The following is a 16,274-nucleotide window of genomic DNA, read 5'->3' as shown; positions in this document are numbered from 1 at the left end:
TGACAGTGGCTTTTACGAAGAAATTTCCGTCGAAACTTTGTGCCGCGCAAAGTGGCCATTGCGTTTCGTTCCGGAGATAAAAACTGAAAGAGTCGGGACGAGAGGACGAGAGGACGAGAGGACGAGAGGACGAGAGGAGGAGGAGGAAACCAAAAGAGAGGAAGACACAAGGCAGGAGGGAGAGGAAGGAACGACACCGGTGATGGTCCACGAGAAGACAAATTCTGTAATCCTCTTTGGTCGGCGAGCTAAGCCCTCTGTGTGACGGCATACCTTTCCTCTTTCTCTTATTTCTTCCCCCGTTCCGTCTCTCCTTGTCTCACCGCCGTCTCCTCCCACGCCCGATCAAGGAAATTAGATTCCGAATCGACAGCCGTGCTTAAGTACAAACGACGGCACGGTGTATCCTGCATCGAATATCGAGCAGGATCCGCGAAGAAATCCCGTTTTTCACGGAGGAAATTTTTTACGTGTCGAAAAACGCTCGAGAAACGTTTATATATAATTGACTTGGCAATAAAAATACCATCTCAGCGAGACGTAAATGCACAATTCAGCACAATAGTGGTAATTATAGAGATGAATAAATAGTGTTGAATAAATTGTGATAAATAAGAAATAAAAAATAAAGGATCTATATAGCAAAGTATTCTGTAATATGCGGAATTTGTTTTGCATAATAGAACGCTAGACAGGTAGATTATCAACTATGTATATTAACTATGTGTAGTAATTATGTATATCAACAGAGGAAAGGGGGAAAGAAAATTTTCAGTAATTAGAAATTTTATCTTTTATTACGTAAAAACGGCTTAATGATCGAGATAAATAGCGCATCACATTTTAAATGAAGTATTACGTTCTAAAAATGTGATATTTAAACTAAGTATTCGGTCATTAAAGGTATATTAGCGCTGGATTTAACGATTCTGATTATCAGCTCTTCTCAGGCGAGTTAACTAAAATAGCACCGAGATCGGAATATTAATCATTTCGGGCATCTAGTTTTTGATTATGAATACCGCGTTAGTCGTATCAATATTGGACAGGAAATTCAATTAAATACGCGGCACGAATTTAATGTACACATTCCGCGCGACATCGCCGAGTTTACAAAATCATCGTGCATCCATCCTTCTTCATCTTTGATATCGCCGAATTCGCGCAATTTTCGCATCAGCTATTAATTTTTATATCAGCCACTCTACCTTATATATATTATTAATTGTTCTCACGATTACAAATTAAGGATCTACGAGCCATAAGAACGACGGATACGAAAAATATACCGCAATTTTCATCGGCGTAACAACATTATGATAGAAATTTCAAGCTTCTACGAAATCGTTATCTCGGGATACCGAGCTGCCTGATCTAATAGCCGCGCGAAAAAAATTGTCATTGCGAAATAATATTGGATTACGGATGTCTAAAAAAGCGCGAAAGTTCATCGGTTTCATGCAACCATCTTGACACTTGATTGGCGGTTGACCGGCTTCTCGTTTTATACGCCAAAGTATGACTTTCCTTTAACAAATGCCAACGGGACATTAATTAATTTGAGCGGCAGTTGGATATCATCGTCCACGACTGATTCGCGAAAGCTCATATATTTGTTGGAATCAATTCGTTTACCTCTAATTCATCATTCGCGACATTTGCTGGTGGTAAATATATTAAATGCGCGCTTTGGGATATATGCGGTTTACATTAACAAACAGGGAAACGAACTGAACTACCCGAGCTAGTCGCTTTTAATAAGCGCCTAACAATGCGTAACATTTGACATATCTGATGATTTTTTTAAGACCCATTCCCCGCTCGACCGCGTCGCTAAATTTTACAGAGCGAAAAATTTTTATTCCCATCACGGATACGCGATCCGCTCGCTCGGATGTCGATTAAACTGCATATTGTTGATATTTACGAAAATGCTGTCTATCAAAGTTAGAACATATATTTGACAAAATACCACGATACACTAGCGGAATTTTTTTTATTGATCAATGATTTACTCTATTTCCACACAAAATGTAATCTCTGAGGAAGAGAGAGTGCATTACGATAATAAATACCAGTCATTTATTGGCATTAGCCAAAGATTTACAAACGATATATAAGTATGACATATAAATAAGAAATACTGGAAACAATTTTTAACGTAACTGCTTTAAATAATGTAAGCAAATAATAAAACATCGGCCTGTGTGAAAACATCGTTCAGCCACTTGCGTATAGCTTCGTCTCGTGCATTTTACATCGCACTTACAGACACGATTGCGTGTGCTATCGTTCTTCGGGGAGTGACGCGCGGCGCATTAACTCGCCGCTAACGCGCACCTCAATCGACGACTTAACTCGATTAAGCCGCCGAGAAGAATCAAAAGGCCCCCACGGCGTTTTGAAATTTATCAGCGATCAGTGTTGGCCCATTAGAGCCGGTGGCCGGTCCGGGGAGCGAAGCCACGAATCTCTCCTCTCTCCAACCGCTCCGTCCATTATACTATCTCGCCGTGTCAATCTCTTAAGTAGCTAGAGAACCGACTAGGACCGCTTTGCATCTGCGCGATACCATCTCCTCCGTCGCTCGTGAACGCGAAATACCGACGACTGTCTCGTTCATCCCTCTCCGAGATCGTGTCACAAAATTGTTCATCAGGACGCTCCTACTCGCGCCGATGAGAACGCAGAAAACGTAAAACGCTCTACTTGTTCCGCGGGTCCCGAAACACGCTAACAATAAGCAGAATAAGGACCCCGATAGAAAGCAACATGAAAACTGCATTAGTTAATTCCTACGTATTGCGACATGACAGTTTCTGATAGATCTCTTTTATAACAGGACCTGATATGATTTAAATAAATTTATACATAAATATATTTTTTCGTGGATTAAACGTGGATTCACGTGATATAAAATTTTTGTAATGTAACAAAATTTTAATATAGGAAAGCAGACACATTACAAAAACAATTCTTCGTATCTGTGTCTTATTCCTTTTATAAGAGTTTATTTAATTTTGTTACAAATATTACAAAATGCATTGCAAAAATAGACTTGTCAATTTTTTTAGCTTAAATTCGTAACATTACAATACAAATTTCTCGTAAATCTTCGTAACGCGCGGAAAGTGGTCAACGCTCTTTGATTCTCAACACCGCCTCCAGCCAATTCTGATCTCGGCTCTCGGATAATGTCATAAACTTTCGCTTTCCGGGCATAGTGTCGCGTTTAATCCACGAAAATGCAGGTCGTTCTCGTTATATCGGGGATGTACTCCTCGATATAACAGGGCGGCAAGTAGTAAGAGCGACGGCGCTCCGCCACCCTGCAGCTGCCTCGTAGGATTTAATCACGATGGTTACTCTGTCCCGACCGAAACCAATTATTGCGCAGACGTATCCGCGCACATACACACGAGGCATCCAGTTATTCGAGTCAGACGTGTATACGTCCTCCCCCCCCCCCACCCCGCATCACTGAAATCCGCTTCTGTGAATATCCATACGGAGCAATCGTCGCGCGCAAACAACATGTGTGAGCGTGGGATATGTCATACTTATTCCCCGCCCCCTTGTAATTTTTCGATATGGACGGATAAATAATTGAGATAAAATTGCTCGGCTGGCTACGTCTCGCGTAATGTGTCAGTCATTTATTTGTAGATATTAAAAAATTATGGAGGATCGATGGCATCTCTAATTCGCGCTATATGTATTTATATTACGGTGTACAGTACATGTATGTCCAAATCAATAGATGTGTAAAATGCAAATTTACTTCATGCAATCTATTTCAATTTTTTCAGACGTTTTTATTTGAAACTAATGCCTAAGAGTGAGAATGACGACACGCAACTTCCAGGTGTAAATTTCCAACTTCTATCGGATGGCGGTTAAACTTCACGGAGCATAATGCACGAATAAACTTTTAGCATGCACGCATGGCTGCACGTCTTTCGGAAAGCTGAATTAAATTAGTTAATAACCTTCAACCGCCACGAATCTGCAAACATTCGCAATTTCTGTCTTGCAATCTCACGATTGGATAATTAAAATTTACCGAGAAGTTTAAAGTAACGATAACATTGTTAAGTTTCTTACACATACCTATATATCAAGTTACTGTGCGTTTTCTGATACGAAACAGTTTTAATTACATTAAATAACGTATCAATTCAGATTTAGGAAACTGCTTCCATTTTCGTGTATACTGTAAGTGTATACTGTAAGTTATACTTTAAACGAAGCATCTAAATGCTTCCATATATAAAAATATAGAATGCATTAATCATGTAAAAATATAAAAAATAGTAGATGTTGTTTCTGAGTTTCTAAGCAAAATTCCTTTTAAAAAACTGACAAATATTTCTACATAAAATTATCTCGCAATCGTTTAATAGCTGGTTTATAATTGATTAGTTCCATATAAACCTGTCCTTGAGGAAAGAAAGGAGATCAAACTAAAACAGAGTAATCACCAAAGCGGATACATGTCGAAGGAGATAGCGTGGGAGGATGACGAAGGGGACGGCAAGGATTGGAAGGAGACCGATGCCGAAGAAGAGGCGGAAAATGCGATAAGGGGGCAGTGCGGCGGGACGGTAGCGTCGGCACTCTCGAGGGTGGGAGGGAGAGGACCATTATCGATTGTTGTTGATAATTAGCCGGTACAAGCGCGCGTCAATCGCCAGCCAAGGCGAGGTTATTAGGTTGTTGGTTAGTGCCGGGCGAAGCTTCTCGCGAGGAAGCTATACGCCGGGGATGCATAGGCGCCGCGCGCGCGTGTTGGATGCGTGCGCGTGATCGTAGGATGCGTGCCGTGCTAGGCAGCTGCGCACGCTCGCGCGAGTGCGCGCGGAACGCCGCCATCGAGCCACTCGATTACCCCCCCACAATTCGATCTAACGCGCTGCGCTGCGACGCGAGAGAAGGCTAATTATGCAGTTAATGAGAGAGTACCTGGATATATGTATATCCGCATATATATGTGTATATATATATGTCGGGGGAGGGGGTCTCTGGAGGTGCTGCCCAAAAGAGAAACTTCCCTTGATCGCTACGTCTACAGGACGGATCGGGCTGAAGTTAGGATTTACGACGGGAGCGGACGCGAAGGGCGAAAGGAGGGGTTAGCGGAGGGAGGGGCGCACGGTGGAAAATACCTATTTGCTGCCGCGGTCCCGCAGGATCAATCTCTTCGTCGGTGGTGCCGTTCGGTTTCTTGGACGATATTACACTCGGGGACGGGAATAATGCGAGGTTTGATCGGGCGTTCGTCGACGAGTAACCGCAGCACCCGGGATGGATGTAATTTGCAGGGAAAATGATCGCGTAATAGTTCGCCCAGCGAGCGCAACGCGTTCCGCATTGTGTAATAGCGTGCAGTCGTATTAATCTTAGCAGAGCCAAGACAGGACTGCGAAACGACAGATTAAAATGTATTTTTATTTGTCATTTAATTACTCACTCAATTTTTATCCAAAACTATCATAAAATTTGCCGCAACGTTTGTGTAACTTACGTATTATGCAAATCCTTATTATACAGATAACATTCGGATCAATTTTGCAAAATTAAAATAATGTATTTTTAATGGCCAATTAAAAAATCTCTCGTATAATTAATATTTATTTAGCAACCTAATATACAAGGAAATCGTGGAGTAATTCCGCCTTTCGAACGATATTACCTCAAAAATGAAAATAATGTGAATTCTGATTGGTCGTTCAGACGCGAGCAATCATCAACCTCAACGAAAGGTGTAATTTGCAAGGAAAGAGATAGCGTAATAGCTCGGTGGAAGTGCCGCGTGTTGACGCGCCTTAAGTTCTCTCACAGCGACGCAAAGTGCTCGAAAATTACCCAGTGATTACTCACTTAATGATTTAATCCGCGAAATTGCACGGTCTGGAAATGCGACGATCGTGTAATTTACGAAGAAAATTGTAATTTATACGAAAGTAAAGTAAAAGTGCACGGTAAGACACAGTAGTAGTATTTTTACCCGAAGCAGCGGACTTTCCAAATCGCGTAATGTACGTGAGCAACATTTGTTTTCGAGAGAAAAATTTTGTTGAGATAAAATTGAAATAAAAATTAAATTTAAAACTGACAATGAATATCAAGTAATTGCTCGAAGAAATGACGCGAAATCAAATTTCTTGTTTAAAAGTGGATATGGATTTTAGAGTTAATAATGTAAATCAAATGTCTCCGGTATAATACATTTTCACTAGATAACTATAAATCACTAGATAAATATAAAATCCACTGACAATATTCACAATTTGTTTTTGAAGTTTTTTACGGTATTTTTTACGGTACAGTTGTTTTAAATTAAATAGAGATATGCGATATCATGTATCAAAGAAGCTTATACTTTCCAAGACTACGGGCAAACACGATGTCATCGCCAGCGCTGTCATCGCCAATGCAAATCTCATTACAATGCACCTGCGCTTTGACAGTGAAACAATTAAGCACAGTGCGCGCCCGGCACGGCATATCGTAGTCGGTCGGACAATTAATTCCGCGCTTAAATCGATTAGACCTCGACCGAAATACCGGGGCACGAATGCCGTGGCCATACGTTTCTAAATACACAAATACGATGGAATGCGTCGTCGTTATTTGCAATGAAAATGATCGCGTGATTGTTCAGCAGCGTAAATAAATCCCCGTCGCTTTCGCTTGATCCTTTCGTTAACGATGATAACGACGCGGCGATGTGGCCCGTCACCTTAATGAAGCGCCTGATAAGCGGCGACGAAACGATAGAGCCTAGTTACACAAATACAAAGTGTCACTGGGTATAAAAAGGGTGCGTGCAAACGCGCACTTACGGCGATGCTCGTGTTCATCTCGTGAACGATTAGATTTCAGAACATCCTTCGAGCACCTTAGAAATGAGAACGTTTCCGACTTGAATTAAGTACTCTACTCGTTTTATGCCTTAATCGTAAATACACAGACTTATCCTGACCTATTTCTATATCCAGAAATATAGAGTTTTAACAAATCATTTTAATAAATTATTTTATATCAGTCATGTTAAATATCAATATACTTTATATAAAAACATACTGTTTTCATTATTTTTTCATATATTGCACATATATAATTTTTCTTATTGAATTTTTCTTATGAGAGACAGAAACTCATATTTTGTAACAAATCTAGCTGTTTTAAAAAATATTTCTGGAGCTTGATTTGATATCGAAAATTATTATTAATTTATTAGAGAAAAATACATTTTACCGCGGCTATTACTTCCGTTTGTAAAACATTTTATTGTGTTTTATATTTTTCAAAATATAAATAATTTTCCAGCAGCTTTATTCTCAATAACCAATATCCAATCTTCCACTTTCGCATTAATATCATAAAGAAAGAAGTATCTTTTATTTATTTCAAATTACTGACGAAAGAAAAAAATAGCAATTTAGTTCATTCGCTTCGTTATCCGGAGAAATCATATGGGAAGAACGTTTATTAACTTCCATAATGGTGTATCGTGCTGTTAGCGCTGATTCACATTTTATTTTTGCAAGCTCACTGTGAGATTACATTGTATCCTCACATATAAAGGAAATATGACAACCGATACTGTATGTATGCTCTCGCCGAGAAAAGTAATCCACCCGTCGAACCATAACCGGCGTCCTTCCGTTCCCCTTAAGCATCGCATACATTAAACGTCAAATACTCTAATTAATCCTCGTTGTCTCTTTTACATTCAACGAAGCGTAACGCGTCGTATTTCGCGCTTGCTCGATCACGAAACGTAAGAAAAAAAAGAAAGAAAGGAAAGAAATCTAGGCGCGAACAGCGCTTTAAAGCGCGCGATCAAGTCCACCCATACATACGTTTCTCATGCACGCACGCACGCACGCACACGTGAGCACGCGATTCCGCGCGGCCACGCGTTGCAGCACTTCTAATAGCTGCTATTATGCGCGCATAATGGGGGTAATAGCTGCGACTCCGGATAAATCGATCACCATTACCGCTTCTATTACCCGTAACGACCGTTTCCGAGGAGACCTGACCACACTCTCTCTCTCTCTCTCTGTCGCGGCTTCCAGGTGAGAACAGCTGCAACTCCACCGGCGGCGGCAGCGACGAGGAGCTCGGCGCAGGCTGCGGGGAGGACATAAACGGCAACGGGGGCAAGAAGAAGCACCGTCGCAACCGGACAACCTTCACCACCTATCAGCTGCACGAGCTCGAGAGAGCGTTCGAGAAGTCCCACTACCCGGACGTCTACTCCAGGGAGGAGCTCGCCATGAAGGTCAACCTCCCGGAAGTTCGTGTTCAGGTGAGTCATTTGTCGAACGAATTCGCCGGATCGACGAGGGGGGAGGATAATACGTTTCCTTCGTATACGACTTCTAGCGTTAGGTACGTGTCCGAGAGTAAAGAAAGCGTTCTTTCGAAGTTTAAAATAATGACGCTCGATTGAAAAATATATTTCTTTTTACGAAGTAGAAAAGGAGACGTTGAGGGATCTTTTATATCCCCCTGAGAACATTAATAGATTTATAAATTGCCTCTCTTGTCTCTACGTGCGCACAAACAAACCCTTTTAGAGTTTTAATATTAAAATGACTATATTTCCTATCGTTTCTCCTCTCTCACAATCAGCTAAAATACCTTAATAATTCTTCAAAATGAAGGCGGACCTCACCGACTATCATAGCACAATAACATGTAGCATGAAATATACACATTTTGATGTAAGGCAGGACTATCGAGATATCAGAAAATTTATTACAATTAGGTACGTAAATAATCTCGTGTAAAGTACGTTTCTACGAACATTTTTCTTGTACTTAGTTGCAAAGGCGGTTCATAATAAATTCACTCGTGCGACCTGCAGCACGATATAGCAGGATTTATTCTTCCTCAGCCGAAATTTGACGGATACGAATATCGTGTTCGGCGAACCGGCCGCGGGGTTAACGCTGGCGTTTCCGTGCAAACAATCGGAACGACAATCGCTGCCTGGCGCGCTGGGCCAACATATTAGACTAAATTAAATTAATTATGTGCGTGACAACGATAAAAGCACGCAGTCGCGTGCGACGACGCATCGATTAGGCTCCCGGGGGCACGCTTGCCGAGCGGCACGTATACCGGGGCCAGTGACGCAGTTACCGTGGTTCCCCCGGTGGTTCAACAGGACCATCGTCAAGATTTCGAAAGATGTAATTCTCAAGTTCTTTATTTATATGCTTATTCTTTTATTCTAATCTCACGCAAGAATTTAAATAGCCATTCTCAGCCATTAAGCCTGTAAAAACGAAGCTTGCAGGATTCGCGCGCGCACTGTGAAGTAAAAATAATTAAATAATATGAAAGGAGATTAATCAAGTATTTTTTCTGCAAAATAATTAATTTCCGGGTTAGTACATTTGCAAATTGTTATGGGAGAGTGATAACAACAGTTACCTTTATAAATTTCTTACAAACTTGTTTTTTGCTCAAACTGCTCAAAGAGATGAAGGCTTAAAAGGGTCAGAAAAAGAACCCGTAGGAGATCTCGGTACAGACCTCGTCAGCATCGCCACTTTGTTACGCTATTGGGCGGGGCTCTCTCGGCAACATGGGATAATAACCCGGCCGGCAGCCTTATACGAGCACCTGCTTTTTCTTTCTACCTCCTCGAACGCGGAATTGATTTTTACCGAGCGCGCCCGCCTTAAGTTTCCATTGCCGCGCGAAGGGCTCTCGCCTGCCGGCGATGGTTAAGATTACGCGTCGATTGCAATTAGGGCTTTATCGAGGCGACCACGCTAATTCGTAGTGTCGCGGGCATTCGGCTCGTTAGAGTTACCATTAAACACGCAATGCGAGAAACGTAGGAATTATCTTTGCGCCTTAAGTGGATTATAGATGGGCATCAAGAAGGGTAAAACGGCGGCATGGAAGTAGGCGAGGTATGACCCGTCTGTCTCTTAGAAAGCTGGAGCCTTTATTGTCGCAATTAACAAGCAGTTTATATTGCGAGATAAGCACGTCGCCCCAGTAATAAAGTTGCCCTATAAATCATCTCTCTTGTACTTTCCTGCGTCGAATAGACGATGGGTAGATAATTAGCAGTAGAAGTTAAGTACACAGAAAAATTACCCTGTGACTAATTATAATGTGTAGGTTTATATAAGAATAAAATTATTTTGTAAATTATTTCGCGAATGCTAGTAATATGATATAGATATAATTATAGTACTGTAATGTAAGGCACTGAAGAAAGAAAGCTAATGATATGTGTTTTTACAAAAAATCATTCCAACTGTAAAATATATTTACACTCAAAAATAATCAAATATGTAAAAAAAGTGCGTTATTAAGAAGCCAGAATAAATATATACAACGTATGCGTATTACACTCGTAATCTTTTTATCTCGTCAGGGTAATGTAACAACAGGCTTCAATCCTCGACATAAAATTGAGTTATAATTATTGACACACACATAGATAATAATCGTGCTAAAATATATTTATACTGTTATTTATACGAGATTTTGAGATATTTTAGAATTTTTTATTTCTTGCGTTGCACAAGAGGCTATACGTACGAGACTATATTCGTCCAGTCAGTGTCAAGGAAATTCGGAAAAAAAGGAATGTTTAAGCAAACACGGATCTGCGCTCTGGAACAAAACGTCAGCGTGCCGCGTGAGGACGAGGGAGGCGTCGCGGCGTCGTACCTCGGGGTCGACGGACTCGCAATTAAAAATTTAAATTGCGTTTAAAACCCACCGTGAGCTGCCGACACGCTCTCGCCCCGTCTTCTCTCGCGCCGCGCCGTCCCGGCTCTTCCTTCCGCGCGGAGCGCTTTTTCCCAGTTTTTTACGTACACGGGTCCACACGGGTCCGCGCGCGTCTTGTTCTCTCGTTTATTTTCACCACCCCCCGCGTCTCTCGGTAACCCGTGGCACCGCAACCGTCTCAGGCCGCCCCCAAGGTATACCTAATCGCTTAAGCTTATTACGCCAGAGCGGACAAGGCTGTTGTGGAATCAGCTTTGCTCGCGATGCAAGCGGGCCCTTGCTCTCTATCCGCTCGCCCGGTCGCGGCGAGCCGCGCGCCTCGCCGCGCCGTTCGGTTTCATCATTTTTAATTGATAGCGCACGCCAATCTCGTCTGTCGGATTTATTAGGCCGCTCGACGAGATGGTTTCGGAAGGGACGGGGGATGAGCAGGGGTGGAAAACGGGGCTCGGGAGGGCGGAGGGGGTTTTTATTGGGCGTGGCGGAACGCGGACGGGATTCCGTCGGCGGTCGCTGCGGTCTGATTGTCATCGGAAAAGCGCCGCGCGTTTTCCGAGCTTTTCTCGATCCGGTGCGCACACGTGTGCGCGAGCAGGTCACGCGTAAGTTAACGCCGCTCTCACCGTGTCGTAATCGTCATCATCGCTTTTGGGGATACGCAAAATTGCGTTACGCACGGCGTTACGAAAGTTGAATCGCGAACAACCCGAATTAATTAATCTTGAATCGGTGATTCGATATTTCCAAATTAATCGCACTGTCTGTAATAGAGAAGAAAATCTTACGTCACACACATACGCTTGTAGAATTGATTTTGAGTTGTTTACTGGTATACAATAAAACTTTAATAACAATTACTGTTACATGTTTGCCGCGCGACATTTTAGCCAACATTTTTGTAGAATTTGTAATAGGATCTGTTTTTATTTCAATTTTGCCCGATGGAAAGGGAACGGCGGATTTTAAAAGAATGTAACACACACGCACGGTTTTAAACACCTGCTGTGTTTGTTGTTCGTTAAAAGTACATTATTTTATACGCTTGCGACAAAAATATTTCGCCCCGGATCAATTAATGGGCAAATGGTTTAGCTTTAAATCGCGCGTAATGTTTGTTTGCGTACTAAATCGAAAAATAGATTGCAGAAAATGTAAAAGGGAATAAAAGCTCGGGAATTATACGGGAAGCCGCATCTTTTCAAAGAGATAAATGGAATTGGGTAATGCAACTTCACTCGGTTAGATTTACGAGCGCGGGCTCGCTCGTAAATTACTAACCGTTTTGTAGCTTCGATTCTTCGACTGCGCGCCGATGCCCCGACCTCGGCGAGGTCCCCCACGTTTACGTATAGCTTCATGGGCCCTCTACCTCCTTTCCACTTTTATCGCGACAATAAAAATTTCATTCCGGAATCCTGCACTTCCTTGCACGATCGTACATCACGATCGTCAAAGAGCATCTCTCTCGTGAGAGATCTGTTATGTAGATTTTACGAAACAAAATCCGGCCAACATTATTCTAGATATTCTCGGCAATTGTTCGCTTTGCGAGCAAATCAAAATAAAAAATGTCAAAAATATGAAAAGGAACAGTTAAGGTAATAACAATATAGCTGACAGATTCGCGTAATTGACCACCGACCTTTTGCCTTATTGATTGATCTAGACAAGATATCATTTTTTTGAAACTGTTATCACGTCGTGTTAAAATTAAAGGAGCTTAAATTAATATCCAATATTTCACGATATGTTCTTCTCGTGATGCGTTAGCAACGTTGAAACTGGCATTCATATTCCCTTAGCCGTAATGTCTCCTCGTTCGATGATAATCTAATTTCAGCGTAGCACTAAAAGTCATTTCCGTTTCGAGTCTCGCTTTTTATCGGTTTTCGTGTGCCAAAACGCCGGCGAAACTACACGGCGATCTATTATATTATTATGGACCCATTGTCGGGGCGAGCCCGCGCGCATTACTCGCCTGTCACGCGATCGCGAGAGAACCACGTCGAAAAAATAAACGATAGCCGACTAATTCGGCGATTTGCCGGCCGACTTGCCCGAAATCGATACCGAGCCACCGGGCGTTTCGGTGGAAACACTTACCGGAATTAACCCCGGCAGGAAGCACACCTGCAGACCTTTTAAAAGTTTGTCACGTAACGCGGCAAGAGCGCGATGTCGAATGGAATAGCGACGGTTCCACCAATAAGCAGTACGAACGCGATCATCAAAACCTTAATTATTGAAAGACTTAGCAAACCGTTTTCGAATTTATAATTATTTTTCGTCTGGTACGCATTAAATAAACTGAAACTCAATTGTAAAAAGAAAATAATATCTATCTGAGTAAGATTTTCTTTCATTTTACTCTTTACACAATAACATTTTATCTCAAAGATTCTGATGATATCAGAAAGAGAAAAAAAAATTGAGCTCCTTGGGGGTACCGTGAAAACTCACTGTCCTATCCGTCTCGGCGTTTTCAATGAAAACAGAATTTTGTTCCCGTTGCATGGAGTCGATTGCACTTTGACGGCACCGGCTCTCACTGGGGAATTATTACCTCGCGTGCCGGTGTCGACTTTATTTCGGCGAATAATTCGTGTTCCGCATGCGTTTTGATAAATACGACATCTGCGCTTTATCGTCTTGCAGCCGCAACTTTAGTAGTTTAAAAGAGCAGTCCTGCGGCTTCGGTATAACAATTTTCTTCAACGTTATTTTTATCGTTCGACTATTCTGCTTATTTTTATATTTTCTCGTATATTACGGGGAAGAAAGAGGAATAGTATATTTGTAGCTTTGTAAATGAGTCGATACAATAACGACGCTTTGAAAATCGAGAAGAATGATATTGACGGATGAGAATTTTAAATACCCATCATCTGATTTATTACATACATATATTTATTTATTTATTTATTATATTTATTATATATATATACGGCGACTCGTATGAAATTGATCAAATCCTACTATTGTTACGAATTTATTTTTAAAATTTGCGAATGAAGATGTCTGTAACAAGAAAAACAGAAAGAGAAATCTTAGATATTTGTTTATAAGTTGCTATTGAAAGATCGTTTGCCTTCTTCGAATCAGTTAGTCGTAGATAATACACTTGATCAGCTTCGTGAGTCACTGTTCACTGTATATAAACAATATCATTCTAAAAATTTTCGTGTAAAGCTTACGGAGCACTTTTGTAGGAGTAAAACGCGACGATATGTCCGTATGGATGAGAGAGGGAGGGGGTCGATGGTATCTGTAAATTTTTGCTTTGACTGCGGACAGTGAAATCGACGGTGGTGTTGTCGACGAATCTACCGGGCAGGCGGAAAAAAACGGAGAGATTGATTTTTCGCGGTAGGCCAACTAATTCGGTACTGAGCAAGGGGGTGGAGGAGCGTGGGATGGTCGCGGGTGGACGGAGAGGTGGCGGGGGGGGGGTGAATAAAGCGAGCGAGAGAGGACGCGGTTGGATGCCCATCGTTCCATGTCCGGCCGCTCGACGATTGCCAATTGGAAAAATACTCCAATTCGATTACAATTTTTTTCGATGGCCCCACACAACGGCGCGGAAAAATTTAAAACGATTCGGCGGGACGGTGAAAACTATGGCAATCCCGGGCTCGAAGAGAGGTCGCGAGGCTGATATCGGGGTTGCCGATGGCCTTCTAACAGCTTTCAAAAGAGCAATTAAAAAAACGATCTTCCATACCTTCCTGCATTATCCGGAAGGAAATTCGGGTCGTGTCGGTTGCGCGCTGTTCTTTTTTATCAATAAACGCGGGAATATTGCTAATGTCTCCCCTCGGTACGGCCATTAAACGATTAAACATCGTTGGTAATTTTCACGTAACCTCGAAACAATTGTCTATATCCGATGATAAGACTTTGTCGGTCAGAAGTTCTAATTGAATCAGACGTGTGAAGTTTGAATTGTAGCTGTAATAGTAACTACTGTAATTTCGCTCAATTTATATGGAAAGTAAACTAAACGTGAGACAAAAGCAAGAACGATACATTCTTTTAAGGGAAATTATATGACTCAACTTTTTTCTGGATTAGACGAGCTATTCATTTGCGTTATAGAATCTTGCACATTTTCTTTTTGCTCCTTCCATCAGAGATGTTCTCTTTACGGCTTGGGGTCTGTATCATTTTCAGCATTCTTCATATCTCAAAAGCGGTGACCAGCTCCTCGCGCGAGTTACAATGCGCGCCAGGGTTTCCCGCGACAGAAAAATGATACCACGGCGAGGCAATGCCGACGTAATAAAGGGGTGCAGATGGAATATACCCCTTCACACGGCGCTGTTTAACATTATTTACCGGCATGTCGGCATGGAAACCTCGCTCGAAGACGCATGCATTCGCACACATCTGCGTTAAACGCTCGACAACACGGAAAAAAATTTAGCTAAATTTAGTCGTAAAATAGGGATAACTAATTTTTTTGCAGCAAGAGCTATATTTTTTGCAGCGAGAGCTAAAGTTTAGCAATAATAGCAAAACCTTTTGTTCTCGCTGCAAAAAATGTTAGTTATCCCTATTTTACGACTTATTTTAGCTACAGTAGCTAATCTTTTTTTTCCGTTAAATAAATTTAATGCTGCAATATTTAGTGGTATTTAACGCAAACACCTATTTCGAAACGTATATTTTCGCTACGCACAGACAACAATATAATTACTATTTGTACAAAAATTTACTACTTGTTATCAAAGTTACTTTTAGATTGTAGTACGTTATAATTTGCAACATTTATCTTCTCAAAATTAAATTGTAATCTAAATACTTTAGATATATATCACATTCATAGGAACCATAATACGACATTAATCGCTAATTAACTGATTAAAGCTGAGCAGCATCTCAAATACATGCAATTGATGTAAAAATATTGAACATGCGAAGTACTGCTTTGTCTTTTGCACTTTGTATTTTAGGATCGCGACTCATTTCTACGATACTTTGTACATATAGCTGCTAATTAATTGATGTCTGACCTGTAACAGTATTTAAAGGCTAACCGGCACAACACTGATTGTTCGCATGGCTACCAGGATCTTGCGGCGGATTCGGCGGCATCCTTTTCCCAACAGTCGATAGCGAAAGCGCTTATCGGAGCGTTTAATTCGGGATTATTAGGGGCCGAATCGTGATCGTTAGCGCTGACACGAGCCTGGCACGAATCGCAGGTGACTGTCTGGGGCGCACCTATATCTACGGGGTGTCAAATTAGTCACGCACGCCGCCTCCGCCCAACCCGTCGGCGGAACGGGCGTAACCATGGCTACTGCCGCGAATTTCTCTGCGCGACGCGACGCGGCGCGACGCAGCGAGAGCGCAATTGCGCATGCAACATGCCACGAACGAGGGAGTGGAGAGAGAATTAAAAAATTGACGGGCGGATCGCTTATTTATTTAGTTTTTTTTCCACGTTAAATGTCACCTCATGAAAATTAAAACTTTTTGTCGCTCCGCGCTCACAA

The 16,274-nt window shown here is 41.8% G+C and overlaps 1 protein-coding gene across 2 annotated transcripts in view; it reads left to right on the top strand.

The window, feature by feature from the left end:
• The window catches only part of LOC139770759 (retinal homeobox protein Rx1-like), a 46,869-nt gene that overhangs the window by 10,743 nt on the left and 19,852 nt on the right, over positions 1-16,274 (top strand). For both annotated transcript variants that reach the window (XM_071702926.1, XM_071702925.1), the window contains exon 2: positions 8,088-8,320. In XM_071702926.1, the coding sequence (XP_071559027.1) occupies positions 8,088-8,320 (233 nt within the window). The remainder of the gene's footprint in view (positions 1-8,087; positions 8,321-16,274) is intronic.

This window comes from Temnothorax nylanderi, unplaced genomic scaffold (genome assembly GCF_030848795.1).
Source record: "Temnothorax nylanderi isolate EJ_2023f unplaced genomic scaffold, tnyl_v1.0 TNYL_tig0032_pilon, whole genome shotgun sequence".
Taxonomy (NCBI): domain Eukaryota; kingdom Metazoa; phylum Arthropoda; class Insecta; order Hymenoptera; family Formicidae; genus Temnothorax; species Temnothorax nylanderi.
Note: the sequence above shows the minus strand (reverse complement) of the source record. Positions and strands in the feature narration are given on the sequence as shown.